The following is a 20,646-nucleotide window of genomic DNA, read 5'->3' on the forward strand; positions in this document are numbered from 1 at the left end:
TTCAATATATTATTTTACAATTCTAGAGAGCAAATGAGCATTTCCTACTGCTATCCAACAACTTTTTCCTTCTATTTATCACAGTTTGAAGTGTACCTGTGATCCAGAATACCCGTGAATAGCTGATACAGTATTACTGTTACAGGCTTACTAAGTATTCATGCTAAATTCACCAAACAAGCACATATGTTCAAGTGTACTTAAAGAGTTAGGCTTTTATATGGAATGACACAGATTCAGTACGTAATTCAGTATCAAGATTTATTTAGGACAATTCATGGTCATGCTCCATTTGAATACAAAGCACGAAAATGTAGGTAACTGAACATTATCCAAATATAATCCAGCTGAGACTGCTGCATACAGATATATCCATTATTCTAAGTGATAGCATAACCCAGCTCTGTCCATGTTCATTAACTACAGTGGACAAACACAAGGTGCTGTGGCTGGGGCAAACCTACTGGAGAAGGCATAGCAAAAATACTTCACAATGCGTATCCCTTGTAGCAGTCTCAGAATAAAATACTATAACCCAAGGCATCAGCACTTGAAATGCTCAAGTCAGTAATACCCCAAGACAATTTCCAAATTAATTTAGCATTTCCAGTTTCTTTCCCACAACCCCTCCAATTTAGTATTTTCTAAAAGTCATCTAGAGACAAGATTGTCTCAGCACAACATTCAACTGAGAAGTAAAGCACGATGGCTGTGACCACACTAGGAACTTTTCCCATTGCTAACTAAAAAGGCAGTAGCAATGAAAATTATTAGTTGCCAAAATCGTATCAGGGAACTAAATAATGCTGTAGTTTCAGAAAGTGTGGCTAGAAACACGTATTGTCAACAATGACAGACTTCCCAACCGCAGATTTAAAAGCCGGAACCAAATCTTAGGCAAGTATTTCACTATACAAGAAGTTACAACAATGTTTTCTGATGTACGTTAAAATTTCAGTGAAAGAAGGCGGAGGGGGAAAGACTTATTAACAGCTAAGGGAAAAAACTTTTTCTTCTTTTAAACTGGCACTTTAAAGAAAAGGGCTTTAAAAACTTAAGTTTTACTCCAGAAAGTCTTATAAAACAAAAGCTGACCAAAAAAAGACAACTATCAGTCACTGTAAGTCACTAGCTATAATACATACATTCCACCTAGCCACTAAAGGCCGCCCAGATAGATGCCTTCCTCGCCTTTAAAAAGAATACTGTGGCAGACAAACACTCTACTAGATTTTTACATTGCTACTATATCTCAATAGGTTAAAACACTTGGGTAGATGGAAGAAATGGTGGATCCAACTGAAAAAGTTTATTTTATGCACTGAGCCACCAATTTCCATTGTAGTGGGAGCACAGCACATTGTAGACAGATTTATTTCACCTACTGGCCCATTCCTAGGGTCTCCCACCAGCATGGGAAGTGAGGCTCTTCAGCGCAACAGGCAAGCATAACGGCAAGAGAACACGTACAGCAGTGCCACCTACGCAAGATGAGTATTTTTCAAGTTGTACAAACAGTTCAAGGGTATCCTTTCAGAACAGCAAGGCAGCTCTTGTGTAGATTAGTGACGGTTTCATCAGAAAAGCAAACAAGTTTTTCGTACCATTTCATCCAATATATGCACATAAAAAACCATAAGCATACTATACAAAGAACTGAAGCAATATAATTTAGACATGCCATCAAGCTATAAACCATATATACATAGAAACATGTGCCTATACAAACAAAACAAGACCACTTTATTACAAGATAATTCTGTTGAAGTTTTTGGAGGAAATCATGACCGATAAAGAAAATCAGACCAAAGGAGTTAGATGTTGCTTCTAAAAGTAATCTGTTCAGAAATTTCATGCAACACCACCATCTTTCTTTAGCAGACATTTAATAAAGTGTGAGCTATACATAGATCTCCCCACGATTTCTGGACTCCCTTCCTGTACAGAGGTAGATTTCTGTAGGTGTTCTGATATTGCACCATGTAAGTATAACATTTTTATTACAACAAGGAACAACTTACAAAGGCTAATTTATGGGTATAATCTCATCATGTGCATTCAGGTAGCACAGTAATCAAATTCATTTGCACTTGAAAGAAAACATCCCTCAAAGTGAAATGTTTTGTTATTTAGGTGGAGGTCCAATTGAAAGCTGCAATTCTATTAAGAGCTTCACATTAAGAGAACTATCTCCTGTCATCAGGGTAACAGAGTTAATTGAGCTTCTGATGGTGAGCCAATGCAAGAACTTGCATTGACTTCACTGATGCCTTTTATCCCATAAGGTGTGTTCAAGTTAAATGTGGATTTCAAATACACACAGGTTTTTGCAGTATTAGATCTTACTGATACAAGCGATTGTAATATTAAGAAATTTACAAGACTCATTCCAACTGTCTGAAATTATTAAAAAAGCCCATCCACACTTTCAGACTGGAAAAGGAAAGCTCAAACTTTGCTAGCTTCAAACAGCCATTAATAGTGAACAAATTTGATGCTACTAAGAAAATCTGAAGAAATTTGGCAGTAGTTTGTTGGGGGTTTTTTTTGTCCATCACATTCTTGAATAACCCTCTGACAACTCATGAAGTTGCAGAAAAGCTTGCGTGCAAACACCACTTCAAGATGTCTGTTAAATGAAACCTCTACAGCATACTTCAAAAAATAAAATTCATGATAAAATTCACGATGCCAATGTATAGTAACTTTGATGAGCTCACAAGCATTGCTAAGTATTTTTTTCAGAGGCACCCCATGAAGTTCTTTTTACGGAAGTCTGTCAACATGGAGATAAATGAAAGCACGATCTGGTATTCTGCGTACGTATTCTGAGAGAATAAAAGTGCTGAAAGTCTGGCTCAGCAAATTAGCAAAGTTGTGGCATGCATGTGCTCACATGACAGCACATATGCATGTTTCACTCTCATAAAGCCAGACAAAGTAAGCAGCACCACTCTCCCTAGCTCCAAGTTTCTAAGAAAACTTACAAGGAAAGAAAAGTTCTCTTTTTGTAACAACCAACCTATTTGGAACTATTTTTAATGAAGGACTGCATTATATCCATTTAGCATTAGTTTCCCAGGTTCAGTTTATATGAAGCATCCTGTTCCTTACAAATATTACATCAGTAAGGAATGGTGACTAGTTTGGAACTGAATAGTTTTTGTTAAAATATGGACAGAAGGCATAAATTCATTACTTCTCCATATACACACTTGTCGCTGTAAAGGTGTTTTTTGTTAACAAGGCAAGTAAATCCCAAGTTACTCCACAGCAACTGCAACAATATTGGAATTCATGATGACTGTTTTCCCATGATGAAAGGGATTGCACACCTAGGAGGAGGAGTAAAATAATCTTGCCTTCTTGGGGGAGCCCATTTTGTGAAGTGAAGGGAACCCTTCCTTTCAGGGAGTAACTTCATCAGGAATTACACTCCCTGCTCCTGGCAGAAAGTGTTTATGTACCTTGCAAGATCACGTTTTTGAATAAAGAAATCCATTATACGCAGGACATTACACAACAGTAAAAGTTAAATGACAATGGCAGGAACCAGGGCTTTCGGAGACTTCTCTTTCTGTTTTTAAAAAGCAATGGTTCTTCTCAAACAATAATCCACAATTAGGAAGCATCTCATTCATACACTCGGCTAGTGCATAGCATCTGCGATTGCATAGAATGTTTCCAGTGCTGAATCTGTAACTAACCTAAACAAATCTTTTGCAAGTTTGATTTATTACCATTTGATATCTAAATTGCTTGCTGTTTGATTTACTGCACTGTATTTGGTGTGCAAAGTTTCCTGGACTTTTTTAGAGTCCATGCCTTCCAGCCAGTCCTGGTACATCTTCTGTACGTGCATGTTGGTTTCTGGAAGTCTAACAGGTATTGCAGCATACACTTCTTCCATCTGGTTAAGCAGTGCTTTGTCTGGTTTTCCATCTTCAGTTTGAGCCTGACCTTTTCCATTTAGGCACCCTTAGGGAAAAACAAAAAAAGCCACAAGGGTGATGGAGATTTGGTATCAAGAGATAGTTTATGTTAGCTTGGAATTCTTTTTTCATACTTGTCTAAAGAAAAAAACTTGTCTCTTTACATAAACTACCCCCTCATGCTGTTAGAATCTGTACTTCCTTAAAGTGACTCCAATATCATCATCATTTTAGTGTAAATGAGGTTTCCGTATCAACAATCTTTCTCTGCCTTCTCCATGGTTTTATCATCTTAATTATGTTCCTTGTCTTTTCTTGCCCTTGACAATCACCATTTCAGAGTATTTCCTCTGAGGTTTGAAATAATCCTGAGAGCCATACTGTCACTTATTTATAGGTCAGAAGAGAGCAAATAAAATTATGCTTAATTTTAGAAAACCCAATCAATTTCTGAGCCAACCTTGCACGTGGAATTAGTGTTCTGGACTGTTCATTAAATAGTAAGCATTTTAGATTATTAAGAGGAGAATTAAGAAGGAATGAAATTAAGTGCCTGCCCGTAAGACTTTCCTTGGAGATTCAGGATATGTGTGTGGAACAGCTGTGGATCCACAATTATTCTTACCTCCTGGGCAGGCAAGGACTTCTACAAAATGGTATAAAAACTTTCCTTTTTTCAACTTCAGAACCATGTTTTGGATATTTCTAAAGCCATAAGCTGCTGCAAAACGCAGCACTGTCTCACCATCCTTTTCAAGGGTAACTTCTTGAAAGTCCTTGTTCCTGTAAAGATACACAGAGAACAATTTTAAACCCCTGCGTTACCAAGCTGTGCCACTTTGTATTCAGATGCTCTAAAGAGAACAGAACAAGTCTAACAGTGAGATTAAGGTGAACTCTTCCAGTTTCTAAACGGAATTAAGCAGAAGTTGGGCTGAATTTTCAGAACAGAATTATACCTAATTTTTAAGGGCACATAAGTTATCAATAAAATTAAAGCTAGCAGGAGCTACTTTAAAGCAACAAATTTACAGGTTAGTAATATGCAACAGCCTATCAGCGAAAGAACCAGGTTAGCAGTAACTGCACTAGGGCTCACTGTAGCACCAACTAAACCAGGGGAGGCTTAGACTGGACATTAGGAATCATTTCTTTACCAAACACTGGAACAGGCTTCCTAGAGAGGTGGTCGATGCCCCAAGCCTGTCAGTGTTCAAGAGGCATTTGGACAATGCCCTTAATGTGCTTTAACTACTGGTTAGCCCTGAAGTGGTCAGGCAGTTGGACTAGATGATCGTTGTAGGTCCCTGCCAACTGAAAACATTCTAACTAGCCCATCCTACAAGGATGCAAAACTCGAACTTACTTTAATGCTTTGTATGTGATTTCCTTGACATCCAAGCCAAAAAGCTCCTTTGCAGCATGTTTAAAAATGTGCTCCAGGTAACCATCGGATCTCTTCCCATCATGCCTTACTACATCTCCCTCCTTTATTTCATCAAACCTGAGAAAACAACAGAAAGAAAGATCAACTCCGAAATTTCATTCCTTCACTTCAATGAAGTAGTATGTTTTTCCCCTTCTCTGTCTTCTCCCACCAAGTTTTATAGCAGTGAGAGTATATTAACGTTTTTATTTATTATAGCTTAAAAAAAATTCAACTATTCAGAACAGCAGTCAGATGGGGAAAAAGAAAAAGTATGCATGGCTTTCCATGTTCAGAAACCTCGAGCAACGATAATTTATAAGAATACACATTCAGCACAGCCTAAAGACTTGATTAACAGCCATTCACTGCTCAGGAGACATTTTTGGGAAAGAATAAATAAATAATTTTTTGCCTGTGAGAATATAAAAGTACTTCAGAAGTTACAAGCCTTTGCTCACAATTCTCCTGCTCCAGAAGCTGTTTGTCACAGTCTATAACTCTGTGCCACTAAAATAATACCAAATGAGGACAGCTGCAACCAGGCTAGAACACTGTACCTTTATGGCAAGTGCTACACTATAGTTGAGGAAAGAAAATCAGTGAGCTCATATCCAATGGGCACAGGTTGGAGGTTCACCTCTCCCTCAGTTAAAGACAGCATTGATGGGCACCAGTGGCTGTAGTATAAACTGTACTGGAATGTGTGCTGGTGATCGCCAAAGACTGCAGCTCTACAGGCCCACGTTCCTTTCCGGCAATGCAGAAATTGCTAGGGGTGTGTGGTAATGCTAGTTGCAGGAAGAGATATTTGTCTTCAGATTAGCAAATGGACAGATTATGTCCTTTGCTCTTACATGTAAAAGCCTCTCTAGATATAGTCTAATTACCTTCTTCCCAGAACATCCAGACATGACCTTTCCTGGCCTAGACTGCTAGCTCTTGCCTGAGCAGCAGTCTGAGCACAGCATTCAACCATGAAACCAAAGTGAAAATTACCACAGCAAACACCTTACTAACAAAGAATGCTGAAGTTTTAGTAACAACAGAGAAATATTTTAATCGGTAAAGAGCTGAAGTTTACGAGTTTAGTATGTCTGTCCTCTCTATGCCATGCCACTGCATCTACTGCCAACAAAAAAACCCTTCTTTTGTTTGGGTTTTTTTGGGTTTTTTGTGTTTTTTTGTTTGTTTGTTTGAAATAACCTTGGGTGATTTTGTTTCATGATATGTCATCTATTTTTAGCCAATTCCTATTTGTCAGCATTCTCTAGTTACAAAAATGAGTTGAGAATTCAAACGTGAGTTACTTTGTTCATACTACTTTTTTAATACCAAGCACTTTACCACAAATTGCTGCTGTGCTGGGTCTTGTTTTAAGAGAAGGAGTTCAAGTTATATAAATTTCTCCGCAAAATCTACTTTCAAGACCCCAGAAGAGCAAAAATTTATGTCATCAGGTCTCACAGCTTGAACCAGTATTACCAGATTAGTCCTTTTAAAAATTAACATTATTTTCCAACATAAATTGATCCAATAAAACAGGTATATTCTGAATAAGAGCTTGTTCTTTCATTGGACAGGCTGATTTAGAGATAAATTGCCATCTCTATGTGATTATTCTGTAAGAACTTTATTTATGTAATCCTCATTCTGCGTAGCAATCTCTGGTAGAAACGATCATAGGAGCTACACTACAAACACAGCTCTGAAAATGTTTCCACCGTACCACTTAAATTTCTCCACTCTAGACAAGGTCCAAGCAGTATACTAACTGGAAGCAAAGAGGATTTTTAAAAATTTCCACAGCTTTCTATTTTGTGCAGGAAAGCATGTTTATTGCTCCACTACCACCACTTTGGAAAGATACCAAGTAACATCTGTCACACTTGAACAAAGATCAGTGAGCAGCGAGACCAGCCTTTGTAACTAAGCCCGAGAATTAAAACAACATGCATGCTGCTTTCTGAGCCAGTCATACAGTAAGTAAGCAAAATCTCTTCAATGCTTTGTGTGATTTTCATCTAAACCATGTCTTAATTTTATCTAATCTTGAAAAACTAACTGCTGTCTTCAGTATAAAAAAAAATTAATTACCGTTTCCTGAAAGGGTGCTACTTCTATCAATTCTACATGAACATATGAGGGGAAGTGGAAATTTATTGTCAAGATGCTGCTCTGAATGAGGGAAGCACAGAACAGATGGTCAACCCCATGACTGCATCCCAGCATCTTTGTGTGAGGCCAGACAGTTGGAGGGGGGCAGATGAAACTGTTCAGCTTTACACAAGCTCAAGCGTAGGAGAGCTCTGAATGGAGTCAACGCCCTGAGACAGTCACACTTACTAGCAAATCTAGTATTATTGCATTAAAATAGAAATAAGGAGCTACACAAATCTTCAAAAATCATAAATTTTAAAGGAGTCACTAGATAGGGTCATTACCTCAAATTATCTGCTTTGTATTTAGACAGTATATACAGTTTTATATTATCTGTTTCGTATTACTTTTATATATAGCAATGAACATCTAAGAGAATACTTTGGGGTTTTTTGGCCACTATATAAAGGATGAGGCTTTAGTACACTCAGGCTTTGATGCGGGCTTTTTTTTCTTTAAAAAGAAAAAAAACACTCTTTTGAGAAGTCTTACATTTATGCTGAATATGCTCAAAGGTGTTGTCATTTGTCATCAAAATAAGGAAGCAATCCACAAAAAACTACTTACAAACTATCTACAGCTACTTCAGTCACATCTTTCATAGACACATTTTTCTGTTCCATTATTTGGACAATTTCACCTGTGGGAAAACATAGGACAATACTTTCAACACAAAGCAAAAGGCACATGCTGTGCCTCTGTTTAAGAGATCAATCTCCCAACACCTATATGTGCTTACACTCACATTCTCCAATTCTTACTAAAGTCAGGTCCCTCTGGTAACTGAGAAGCCTGACACTTCCAGCCCTGAAGAAAAGGGCCTTCAGCTTGCTCCAAACTTTGCATAATGTTATCCTTAGCCTTTCTGTTAGGTAAAGTTTGGAAGACATTTCTACACTGCAGGGGAAAAAAGAGGATGCGTAGTTTGGACATTAAGCCTAAAGACAAGAGCCACACCAAAAAGCCACTGGTGCCATGCATTTGGAATGTTATGAATAATCCCAGTGGAATTAAATAATGACCATAGATAAGCAAGACAGTGATTTTAAATATGGATTTGCATAACTCCTAACTTTCTCAAGAGGCTGACAAAAACAAACATCTGAATCTTGTTTTCAGATGAATACCAACTTAGAAGGAAAGTATTTTTGGCTTTGCCTTCCCTATAAAATACCTATCTATACTACCAATAGGACAAAAACATGTACTTATTTTTAAAGCAGGAAAAAAGCCAGCCTTACAACTGAAGCAGACTTGAAGAAAGCGAAGTCTGGCATAAATGCTATTCTAACAACAGTGATTCGCTTATATCATTTTAAATAGTAAGTTTAAAGAAGATTTAACCTGATGTCAGAACACAATCAACTTCTTGCGAATTATACAAGGCAGTGTAGAAGTCTTCCCGCAAGGCTTCCAGTTTTTTGTCATAACAAGGCGCCACAATTACATGGAAAATTTTATCAGGAGACAAGTTCTGTGGAACACAGAAGAAAGCACACAGCTTGAAGGATGACAAGGACAAAAATAGTATCATAAACTCTATGCAGGTAACACTAGTAATCAATCCCTAGCAATTAAATTTAAAGACTGCCGCACACAGGTTAAGTGATTTGCCAGAAGTCACAAAGCATTAGCAACAAACATCCAAAATTTCTGGCTGAAATTTTTACTTATTCCTTCAGACCACATTTTCTGCAGCTTTTGATTGCCTTAAAAAATGAATGCAAATCAGGACTTCAGAATTCTGTTTTCTAGCTGTCATTCATTCACTTTCATCCATAGCAAATCCATCAATATTTCTCTGTGGAGATAGCAATACTTTCCTATATAATGTGGATGCAGTTAAATTTAAGTATGATACTTTTTCAACATACAAAGCTGAGAAGATAAAAGGTTAGTTTCTAGGATACAATGCTTTTATTGATCCGAGATAACAGGGCAATTTCTACATTGTTTTCCTCTGCTCCTATTCTGGCTGTGCTATAGAACTACACAAGCAGCATTTAACAAGAATCTGTTTAGCTACCTTGGATTTAATTTTATCCATAAATATCTAAACCCGTGTTGCTCTGGGAGTGCAAGGATTGCTGCCAGCTCACATTGCACCTCATGAAATGAGGTTCTTTGTACATTCGTCTTATCACGGGCACTTGTATAGCAGCAGAGCACCATTTATTCTTCAAGTAAAGGACAAACAATTCAGGAAGATCCTTTATCGCTTTATAGTATACTAAGATATACATTCCAGTATTAAAACCCCCTAGCCCATCTTTTTAGAAGAGTATAATGGTAAAAATAAATCAGAATTACTTACCTGCTGCCTGGCAAAGTAGCCCTTCACCAGGGAGCCCATGATCTGCTGTGGAGACTTTGCAGTGCAAATGTGAGAGGTCACAAGATTGGTAAGTACCCTTTCAGCATACCGGATCCAACCTAGAACAGAAAATCACAGTTAGCTAGTGAAGTGGCACATCAGCATGGCAAAGTGGCAGCAGTTATAGAACAGCTCTTAAAAACAAAGACACCTTCACAGTAGGTAGGACATTTCTGTGTATCCTGGAAGCCCCACCTTGGGAACTGTAGGAAACCTCAAGGCTCTGTTAATAATGCTTTACAGTTGGCTATCAATAATTCGCTGTCATTAATTCTAGACCTAGAAGCCACTGTGAACTTCATGACCTATTACACCCTTTCTAATGTATAGATTTAACAAAGCAGAAAGAACAGGACCCCAGCTCACAAAGAGTAAGTTGACTTTCTACACCTCAGCCCTTGGATCACCAGATACTACAACAAATGTACTCTGTTCAGCTGCTTAACTGTAACCTTCTGTTTCCTGAGATTTAATATCCATGCACCCAGCTTGCCTCCTCTAGAACAGAAGAGTCACATGAAAGCATTATCACAAGATGCACGTGGAGTAAGCCTGGGAAAAAATGGCTTCTTTTACTATTGTTAGAGTAGCCACACCTTCTTTAGAAACACCCCCCACTCAACCACACACAGAGTAATCAACTGAAATCTCTCTCTATTCAATACTCTTAGTTACTCAGAAGTCGCCTTCCCTTTCACCAGACTCCTTCAGCATTTCGGATACGACAGGCTATATATATTCGCACCACCCTCAATACCCAGAGCAGTTCTATTATTCCCCACCTTCCAGAATAGGAACTGACAAATGAGCAGATTAAGGTATTTAGGGTGCACAATTCTTTCTTAGGTAGCGTAACTCTTACTGCAAACAACAGCCCAAAATCTTTCACAGCAGGGATTCACAACTTCTTGCTTCACCCACATGAACTGAGAACCAGATACCTAAATTGTACAGAAGTGTTAGGCCCAGCCTTCTAGGGAAGTGTGTTGCTTTTGGTGCTAAGAAATAGTGAAAAATACCACACTTAAGTCTTTTAACTTCAAACAGATTAGTGTTTACATAAAAGAGAAAAATTGCTGTGAAGTACATGCTGCACAGGAAAGGTAAAACCTGTAGGTTAATTCTTAAGCTTGAAATTAACACATATATAAACACCTGGTAATGTTTAAGTCAGAACACTGCCACAAAGGCCAACAGCACAAAACTGGAATCCAAGTGGTGTTCAGATGGTTTGTCTCTCTGTGCCAGAGAAGCTGTTTTCCCAATGTAATACAATTTTACTCATGAAAATGAGAAAATATAAGTATTAGGGAAACATGAGGATCCTTCAGCTTTTTAAATATTCCCAATTCTTGTTAAAAGTACAGACTTCGAGATGAGCAGATACTGCTCTCCATGGAAAATCTCAAAGACATATCATCTTCAACAAGCATTCATTTCTGTTGCAGAAAAAGCTGGGTACATGAAAATGAGAAAGTGTAAGTATCAGGGAGACATGAGGATCCTGCAGCTTTTGAAATATTCCTAATTCTTGTTAAAAGTACAGACTTCAAGATTAGCAGACACTGGTCTCCACGGAAAAATCTCAAAGACTTGTATCATCTTCAACAAGCATTCACTTCTGTTGTAGAAAAAGCTAGGTACTATAAATTTACATGTCAGGACTGTGCTGAATTGCTAGACTCTGAATAGGAAGCCTGCTTAATGTCCAACTTCAACCGGAACTTTAAGTCCAAGATATTACCTGCAACAAAGGACTTAATTTCTTAGTGCTTGGTACAAAGGCCGTATGAGCATACTCTGCATGATATATATATCCTATTTCTTAAATGGCTTTAGCCTCAAGTGCTGTCAAAATACAACAAAACCTGCTTCAGACAAAATAAGGACAGTTTTTAAAAATATTCTGCCTTGTACTTTAGCAGCAATTCTGGAAGGTCCTTCCCTTACAGTGCAACTATGATTACCATTAATCACTACAGCACTCCTGCTATGAGTCTAGTTTTCAGAATTGGAATGGTTTAGATATTGTAGTCATGAACTATAAGGAAATTTCACTAAATCCCAAGAGACTTTTGGCAGGTATTGCCCAAAGCAATTTCTTAAATTGTTTCTTTCCTTGCAGTAGATGGAACAAGCGCCTAGCAGTTCCAGCTCCTCAATGACCATTAGCCACTGTTTAATTATACAAGCAGCCTTGGTGAATGAGCAACACGGGGCATTTATCTGCACTTTGCATACGCGCTAGCTGTTTCTGCCTATTTATCAACAGGGCTGAGTTCCAGAGCCACAGTTACAGGAAGCCTAAGATACCCAGTTCTTACATCAGTGTACATCTGTACCCACACAGACCTATACTCTTCACAAATTCATTCAGATTCTCAGATGTTTGTTGGCTTGTGTTAGCATCAAAGAACAAGAAATCCTTACAGACCACTGTATAAACTCTTGCAGATGTACTTCAGAACACGTTATTTTTAGTGGTTTATCGTGAGTAGGTCACAAAGATGCATACTATAAATATCTATGCATCAGTATAAAGCACAGAAAAACTAACAAAACTTTTGCTACTGTAAAACCTCATTACTGTAAAAGGAAATTAGTTTAGTTGACTGGGACAAAAGCATTTGAATCCTCAGTAGTTAGGTTCTTCCTACTTATGCTGTAAGCCTGCCCCATTGACACGTTCCAGGAGTTCACAGAGGTTGGCGATACATTAAAAATGCTGGCTGGTTCCCAGAGCAAGTGCTTCATGTTGTTTACCAGTTTGGTAAATTAAGGAAGAGAACATATACCATCAGTAGTTACACTGTTGTACTTTCAACAGGCAACAAAAAACAAAAAAAAAAATTAGCTCACTTCTCTTTTACAAGAACAGCAGGAGGCGGTAAGAACAATTAAGACAGAGACAATAAAATGCCCTTTTATCAGGTTCTGGGACTACAGGGGCTATGCTCTTTTGCTCGTGATAGATTTTACACCACAGACCACTCCTGCAGAGGGTGATATTTCTGTGGAAAGTTACACCCAAAGATAAGTAAGAGTAAAGCAGTTACACTTGAGTTCACATTGACCTTTTATCCACAGAGCTATATAAAAAACATTTTGTGATAAACTCACCCAGTAAACAACATTTCTGGGACAAATTTATGTAATCTGGGGGTAGAGAGAGGAACAAGAATGAAGAACAGAAAATGCACCCAGACAATTAAAGTCAGGAAACACAGCGAACAACCTTAAAGATGACTGATTTTTTTTTTTTTTTTTTTTTGGTAATTGCTGTCAATGAGAATGAAATGCTATATGCTTTCAGAATGGGCTTACAGTGATCTTTCAGTTCAGTTTTCCAGAAATGGAAAGCACCCATGCTTCTACTAACATCTATACCAGAGCAGAGAGCTAACACCATAACTAGCACTGAAAACAGAAACAATCTTTTGTAGAACAGACAAGGACAAGAAAAGTGCTCCATTAACTATTTTAAAATATTTCCAATGAGAGCAGCAGATAATCTGAGCTCTGTTTCTAGATGAAGAAAATTAAAATGATCTCAGAAGAAGTTCTAAAAGAAATCCTCAGGTTTTGAATTTTAAATAAAACATGTACAACAAGACAAAGCTAAGTAATAGGGGTTTGTTTCAACGTCACAGGTTTTACATGGGAAAAAAGCAACATATAGTATGTCTGCTCCTGAAGATAGGAGGTAACATTAAGGTAACAGTAACAGAAAAAAAGAGACTTTTCCTCTTACTACATATATGTAGTTCCTAAAGGGTAACCCAGATACTTCCACTACAGAATACACAAAACAAACAAAAGTGCAAGTATAATTCAAATAGCAGTATTTAAACTTTAAACCAATGGCAACAGCAGATTCTGGGGATCACCAATTGCAACTGTAACTCTCTCTCTTGTCACTGTAACATTTCTTTAATGAATACAATCCACTTATTTCAAAGCTAGAATTTTTTGTATTTTTATTAGCCTTTTGAAAAGCAACTCCATGAACTGTAGGGTGGACTTGGGGGGGGGCGGTAGGCAAAGGAGTTACTTTTACCTCCATTTTGATGCTTCTTTTTTAGGAATGTGACTTAAACTGAAATGACAGTGTGCTAACAAATGGAAAAAGTAAACGACTGAACGTTCTACATCTTTTCAGTTGTGATAAGTGCAGGTTCTGTTCATAACAGAACAAGTTCTCAGGTGCCAAATCCTCAGAAGTGAGACATTTAGTGAGTCAGGTCTGTGACATTTCAAGTGGAAATTATTTTGTAAGTGTTAGACATAACCATCTCACAGTCATTAAGAGTAATGTCACTTGCTACTTTCCCCTAGACTTAAGTGGCAAGTTCAAAACTTTGCTTAAGATAATAGAGGTTGTGGTTTAATTCTATCAGTTAGCAAAGTTCCTTAAAGATTCTTTTCAGAAAGAATTAAACTTTGTGGTCTGGACACACAAGCAGCAGCCACTAACTCCTCAATTCCAGTTCTGATTAATTTCTCATAAGGTCTTACACACAGCACTAAAAACCTCAGTCCTTCTGTACCTCAGTTTCATTATCCAGATTCATATGTAATACTTGCCTTTTATAGAAGCGATGGGAAATACAACTGACTAATAAATACCACTAGCACAGGAAATCACTAGTTCAGGCTTTTTGTATTATCAGAGGCTGTGGACTACAGCAAGGCTGGTTGGTTTGGTTTGGTTTTGGGGTTTTTTTTTGTTTGGTTTGTTTGGGTTTTTTTAAGAGCAACAATAGAATTTACACTCTTCACATTTTACAGAGCTCCAACAGAAAACAACTCTAAGATGTGTAAGGCCCTACACTGCATTAGCACGTGCCTTATCCAGCACGATCATACCCATTCTTTGTCTGCATGGTTCACATTTACGGCTGTGGCACCTCGCTTACATATGACAAAGCTGATGATGCCTGATGGAAACAAACTCTGCTGTCCCAACAGCCCATGAAAAACAGGCCCATCTAGCAATGCACTGAAATGCACTAAGGATGATGGTCAGCGCTACTGGTGACAACTGTGTGCGGTATTTGGTATCTCTCAAAAGCAAAGCCAAAATGCCGTAAGTTATGTAAGGCTCCCAAATGAAGCCACCCTTTCCTTAGCTCCTTGGTAGTTCCACTGAGACTAGGCTGAATCGCAGGAAGGTTGGAGAAATCAGTTCTCACCAGGGCAAGCAGAGGCAAACATCGGTAAGGCATGCTCGTCCTGGTTCCTCCGTTGGTACCGCTGCACAAATTCCCTCTGGCTCTCCAGGATACTGAAATCAGCAGCTATAGTGGTGTCAAATACATAATGCACCCCTATGAAAGAAAGCAGTAAGGAAAAGGGAATTACTAGAATGTTTTCCACCTCGCGGGCTTCTTCTCAAGTTCCAGGTCTACAGAAAATCTTGGAATATCAACAGGTATATTCTTTCCCCTCCCCAGATTTTTACAAATAGTAGAGTCAAAAATAAAAGCCATACATTGGAAAGCTATCTTCTATGTCATTAATTTAAAAGGAACACCAACTTGCTAATGCTGACTAGCAACACTTCAAATAGTTGTCTGCTTTCTTATGAGAAGCTTGCCATTCAGCACGTATTTCCTTTTCGTTTAATTGAATGAGATTTTGCAACTCCTAGGCTATATGCAGTGACTCTTGAAAAGGAGCATTCTTTCCAACACATGCTGAAGTTGCATATCATTATCCACAAAAAAATGCATCCAGCTAAGAGGCGTATCTTCCATTGCTGAAGTTGTCTGCAAAGGTACACGAGCATATCACCAACACAGCAGAGACCTTCTGTCTGCTTATTTAGCAACATACTCCCTATATGCCTACGTAATATTGAGCATGACCCTACAAGCGAGGCACAGATAATTAACACATTCTAAGAAAACTGGGGCCCACCACAACTTAGCATTCCTTTTAGATGAAGAAAATATAATGGGTAGAGATGCATAAAAACTATGAAAAATTAATACATATATATATTAGGAGGAAATAGTTTATAGGTTTATTACTGTCCTTTTCCTTCCTTCCTCAAGTACATAAAAAACCCCAAACGTATAGGCAAAGTGGTTTCTGTTTTTTAAATAAAACTTTATATATATGTAGTATAAAGAGCAAAGGAAATACAGCTTTAACATAAAATAAGCAGATATGAGAGTTTTTGCATGTAATTTCAAATTACAGAAAAAAAGGGAACTGAGAATCTTCTAGATATAAAATGTGTCAAAAGGACTAGAAGGCATTTAGGATAAGAATCCCCTCCTCCCTCAAGTTACAAAATAAGGGGAAATTTTACTGAAGCTCATTACCAAATCCTCCCTGATTTCTTGGCATTGAAGGTTTCAAAGACAGCTCTACAATGTCCTTCTGTTCTGTGACCTTTACTATCAACAGGGTAATGCCTCCAACCCATTTCTGAAACTGGTGTATGTCATACTGGTACACGGTCATTAATATCACAGAATGCACATTTCAAACTCTGAACTAGATTGTGCAATGGCACTTTATGACTGCATAACAAACAACTCTGCTGAGGAAGCAAAAACCTAAAATAATCTCCTCTTTCTGCTCCACCATCATAACAAACCCAAACTTACCAAGACCTTTGAGGAAACCACAGAGTCTCTTGGCTGCATCATTCACAGAGAGATTGAATTTAGCAGCAAAATAAGGCAATGACTGAGGGCATATAGACACTGCCAACACTTTGTGTTTTGAGGTATCACATTTCTGGTAAACAAAACAAAAACAAAGGAAACAAGGTACATAATTACAACAGGGTAAGGATCCCTACTTTCCCTCCCTTTTCCACTCCTGGAGTTATTCCTTAGTGTCCTATGCTTCAGTGGGCCACATCATTAAAACCCCTATGAAACAACTACCAAGTTTCCTGAGGGCAGGACAGGACCTTCTTCTGATCCCGTCGGTGTTCCTTCTAATTATCTGTAGATGTTCTTTTTATGTAACTTGGGGAAATCCATCCCTCCTAGGACAATTCTGTGGTTGGTCTCCCAATGACGTAAGGAAAGTTAAGAGACAGTCAGCACCTATGACATTCTAGCAAATATGAAAAAAGCTGTATGTTTAAACATTAATAAATAAAGTAATATTTACAGGAGCATGGGCATTCCAAGTTCCAAATCCAACCCAGCAAATTACAGATCTGATCCTTTGTTAAGGCTCCTGTACCTCTATCACTGAAGTTGTTGAAGGAAACTGGCAAGATAGGACCCTCAACAAATCAGTGGTTGTAGGCACTGAAGAACCCTTTGAAAACACCTATGGTGGTGTGCAACTGTAAAGCTCTGATGACCGTGACATTTATTTGAAGATGAATTTTGTGTTTTAGTTGGGACCTCTTCCATACCAGTGGAAGACAAACCAGGACTATGCCACAGACAAGTCTCACCCTAAAAACGTTAGAGACCATAGTTTGTACTTAGACACCCTAAATGCTGTATAATGACCCTTAAACTAGAGCTTGTGACTGCCTGGAATGCATCTCACTTGCTCACTGGGCTCTTCTGGACCCCTGAAGTTCTGATCACGGTACCTGTCTGCCTCCCTGTTGTAGACTTCAGGCTCTCTTAATAGGACCCATGTGACCCAAAAGTGGGTTTTTTTTTTTTCCCCCCTTCTCTTTTTCTCATGTACAACAACATCATATTCTATGGAGAGTTAAACTAGTTCTAAGAAAACTGAATCACTACGTAATGAATCCCCTTACTTATGACACTTACGTACAGATTAAGAAAAAGCATCAATTCTGGTAGCTTTTGCAAACCAAGGACACAGAAGTCTGGAGCAGAACTAAAATAACTCATTCAGCATCAAGATCTAAAGATCTGAGCAACATACATAGCAACTAGCTTCCAAGAAATCCAGATCTCGGCAGAAAATAAGACAGCAAAAGAATGCTTTTATAAGTTTTGCTAAGAATTTGGACAAAAAAAAATCTGTTCCAAATATAGTCAGCTCAAATACATGTTAAAACCAATTATACTTTCAAAAATTTGCCTTCATAACTTTGTATTATGTGGACACATTGGCACCACAAACACCCAGAACAGTCCTAGTAACGAAGGCATAAGCATTTCTAAACACTGAACCACAGATTAATTTGTTATTACAGTAATGAGGTAGGTAAGTTTTTCAAACAATTTTACTTCTGCAGGTGCAGTAACTCTCCTCTAGCATTTAGGTCAAGTGCTGTGATCTTACATCTCTAGTGCAAAATTATTTTAAGCATTTCAATGTTCATCTTGCCTAAAGTTTTCACTTCCTCTTTGGACAAAGTATATCATGACAAACCTTCACACTACCTGCCATGGGAAACCAAGCTGCTTAGTCATTCCGTAATTTCCTTCTCCTCACAGAAAACAGTGTTATTGTTTGTGTCACTTTACCTTATTAAGGTTAAGAATACGAAAGAGCTCCTTCTGATTCTGTTGGAAAACTCTGGCTCCTTCTTCTGATGTCATACAATTGTCACAAGCTAGGCAGTCGCTAAGGAATATTTTAGCATTAGCCAATGTATGAAACTCATTTTTCTGCTGGGGGAAAAAAAGTAAACAAGTATTTAATTATGTTCTACCAATTTTCAAGACCTCCGCAATGACCTGGAAGAGCAAACATGGTCTCACTGTTTGTTTAAAACAAGACAATCCATGACACTTGCATAACATCCAAGATTATTTAGAAGTAATCAAAATAATTTGTTCCATCCTTCTTCATAGTTTTGCTCCTATTACTGTGAAACTGCAAAATGCTTAAGCATAAACATAGATCTAAATTTAGCTCTGTAGTCCATATTCTAACAACTTGATTTGCATTGCATTTCAGAGCTGACAGTTCCCATCAACTTACCAGGCAACTGAGAAAACTTTTACTTGAACTATTAAACCTCTTTAATAGCCAGACGCCTCTCTAACAGCAAGATGGCTTTGGCTTTTTACCATGAGATAAAACAAAAAGAATGCAGTCCTACAATTACATTGAAAATTACGTAAGATCAAGAGTTTCTGGCTACAACATGGTTGGCAGCTCATCTGTGGGAAGAAGGAATACTTGGATAGAAGCACAACATAACCAGACTACTTGCAAAAAAAAAAAAAAAAAACAAACAACCCCAAACCAAAAATCCCTCAATTAATAAGCCTTTCCCAGGGAAACAGCTGTCTGCTGAAGAACAGTATGTGATCTGTAAGTTTGTCTGATATAAAAAATAAGACATTTTGTGCACTTGTACTGTCAACCCCCCTCTTTTCTCCTTAGAAGCTCTCTCTGTTTTGAAGACTTGATGTAAGGTTTTTGACACTCAAAAAAAATTTTTTAGAACTTCAATTTCTGTTTTGTGTTTGCACAGTAGGGGTTTATTTAATCTTTAAAAAAGAGTCTTGATTAGATTGGATATTAGGAAAAATTTCTTCACTGAAAGGGTTGTCAAGCATTGGAACAGGCTGCTGAGGGAAGCGGTTGAGTCCCCGTCCCTGGCAGTGTTTAAAAGATGTGTAGATGTGGCACTTAGGGACACGGTTTAGTGGTGGACTTGGCGGTGCTAGGTTAATGGTTGGACTTGATGATATTAAAGGTGTTTCCCAACTAAAATGATTCTATGTCTAGAAGTGCTCGTAATTGCTTCCAACTGCTTGTTGATTAGCGTTATATTTAGTACTTCAAAGTTCTCCACTTACAACCTCCTTTGGGGTACACAACAAAAAAAGAATAAAAATAAGAGTATATTACAACATTTAGAAGGAACATTACCTCTTCAAAATCATCATTTGAGCCCAATGCATCAACAGATGTACTTTGCGTATCGTCGTTTTTCTGTTTTTTACTGCATTCCTGAAACGAAACATAAAATATAAGTATTACGCAAAACACGTTCACCGTTCAGTAAGAACACCTTCGCTGACTGTATCATTAAAAACTTAATTGAGTTATTTTACAGTGTTTTTTGGCAGCGTTAAAGCTACATCTTTATACGCAATGCCTTGTTTCCAAAGCGCATTTGCCACGGGGAAAAGAACTCCTCAGAAATTCAGGTTCACGGTTCTGAGCGGGTGTTTTTTTAATGCCAAGGGGGAGACGGAACGGAGCGCAGGAGGAGCTGCGTGTGCGCGCCGCGACGGGAGGGCCCCGAGCACGGCGAACCGCGGCGGCCCCGCTGCTCGGTGCCCCCCGGCGCCGCCGCCCGCCCTGCGCTACCGCCGCCGGCCCGCAGATGCGGCAAGGGGCGCGGGGCCGCGCCTCAGGCGCCGCTGACCTTGGAGCCGGCAGCCAAGCGCCGCTCCGCCCCGCGGGGCACACCGGGCCGCCGCCGCCCGCCCGCCCGCCCCCTGAGGCGACGTCCCCCGGCCGAGGGCCGCGGGCAGGGCCCAGCCGGCCGCGCCGCCGCCGCCGCCCCACTCACCTTTTTGGTGCAGTTCTCGCACTTCATTTGCGACCCCGCCGGCGCAGCCCGGCTCTGGCGCGGCTGCCGAGCGGTCCTCGCCGCCGGGGCTGCAGGAGAGGAGCAGAGCGGGGCAGGCAGGTGAGCCCCCGCGCACAAGCAGCAGCGGCGCTGCCAGCCAGCCTGCCTGCCTGCCTTCCCTCCCTCTCCCGTCCCCGCCGCCCTTTGTTGCCGTGCCCGCCCCCCGTCCCTCTTATCGCCCCCGCCGGGCCGTCCTCGCAGCCATGCCGCCGAGGCGGGCCGGGCCGCCCGCCCGCCCGCAGCCAATACGGCCCCCGGG

At 39.3% G+C, this 20,646-nt stretch overlaps 1 protein-coding gene across 2 annotated transcripts; it reads right to left on the reverse strand.

Annotated features, from left to right (window-relative positions):
- Window positions 1–244: 244 nt before the first annotated feature.
- On the reverse strand, window positions 245–20,386 carry NARF (nuclear prelamin A recognition factor). 2 transcript variants are annotated; one of them, XM_075719748.1, is made up of 11 exons: window positions 20,328–20,386; window positions 19,679–19,759; window positions 18,319–18,462; window positions 16,510–16,642; window positions 15,085–15,219; window positions 9,833–9,951; window positions 8,863–8,992; window positions 8,086–8,158; window positions 5,299–5,436; window positions 4,558–4,715; window positions 245–3,978 (listed from the first exon to the last, which is right to left on the reverse strand). In XM_075719748.1, the coding sequence occupies exons 1-11, from the start codon at window positions 20,352–20,354 to the stop codon at window positions 3,737–3,739; spliced, it is 1,380 nt and encodes a 459-aa protein (XP_075575863.1). In that variant the 5' UTR covers window positions 20,355–20,386; the 3' UTR covers window positions 245–3,736. The 2 variants fall into 2 exon arrangements, with proteins under 2 accessions (XP_075575863.1, XP_075575862.1); XM_075719747.1 differs by having other exon boundaries at window positions 18,319–18,465.
- Between the last annotated feature and the right edge of the window lie 260 nt (window positions 20,387–20,646).

Source organism: Pelecanus crispus, chromosome 12 (assembly GCF_030463565.1).
Source record: "Pelecanus crispus isolate bPelCri1 chromosome 12, bPelCri1.pri, whole genome shotgun sequence".
In the NCBI taxonomy this organism is placed as follows: domain Eukaryota; kingdom Metazoa; phylum Chordata; class Aves; order Pelecaniformes; family Pelecanidae; genus Pelecanus; species Pelecanus crispus.

Coding starts and splice junctions, on each gene's coding strand:
- NARF (XM_075719747.1), bottom strand. CDS start 20,354: ATGAAGTGCGAGAACTGCACCAAAAAG. Junction 9,952..15,084: donor GTTTGCCTCTGCTTGCCCTG/GTGAGAACTGAT, acceptor TTTCTGTTCTAG/GTTGGATCCGGTATGCTGAA. Junction 4,716..5,298: donor ATCACATACAAAGCATTAAA/GTAAGTTCGAGT, acceptor GTATCTTTACAG/GAACAAGGACTTTCAAGAAG.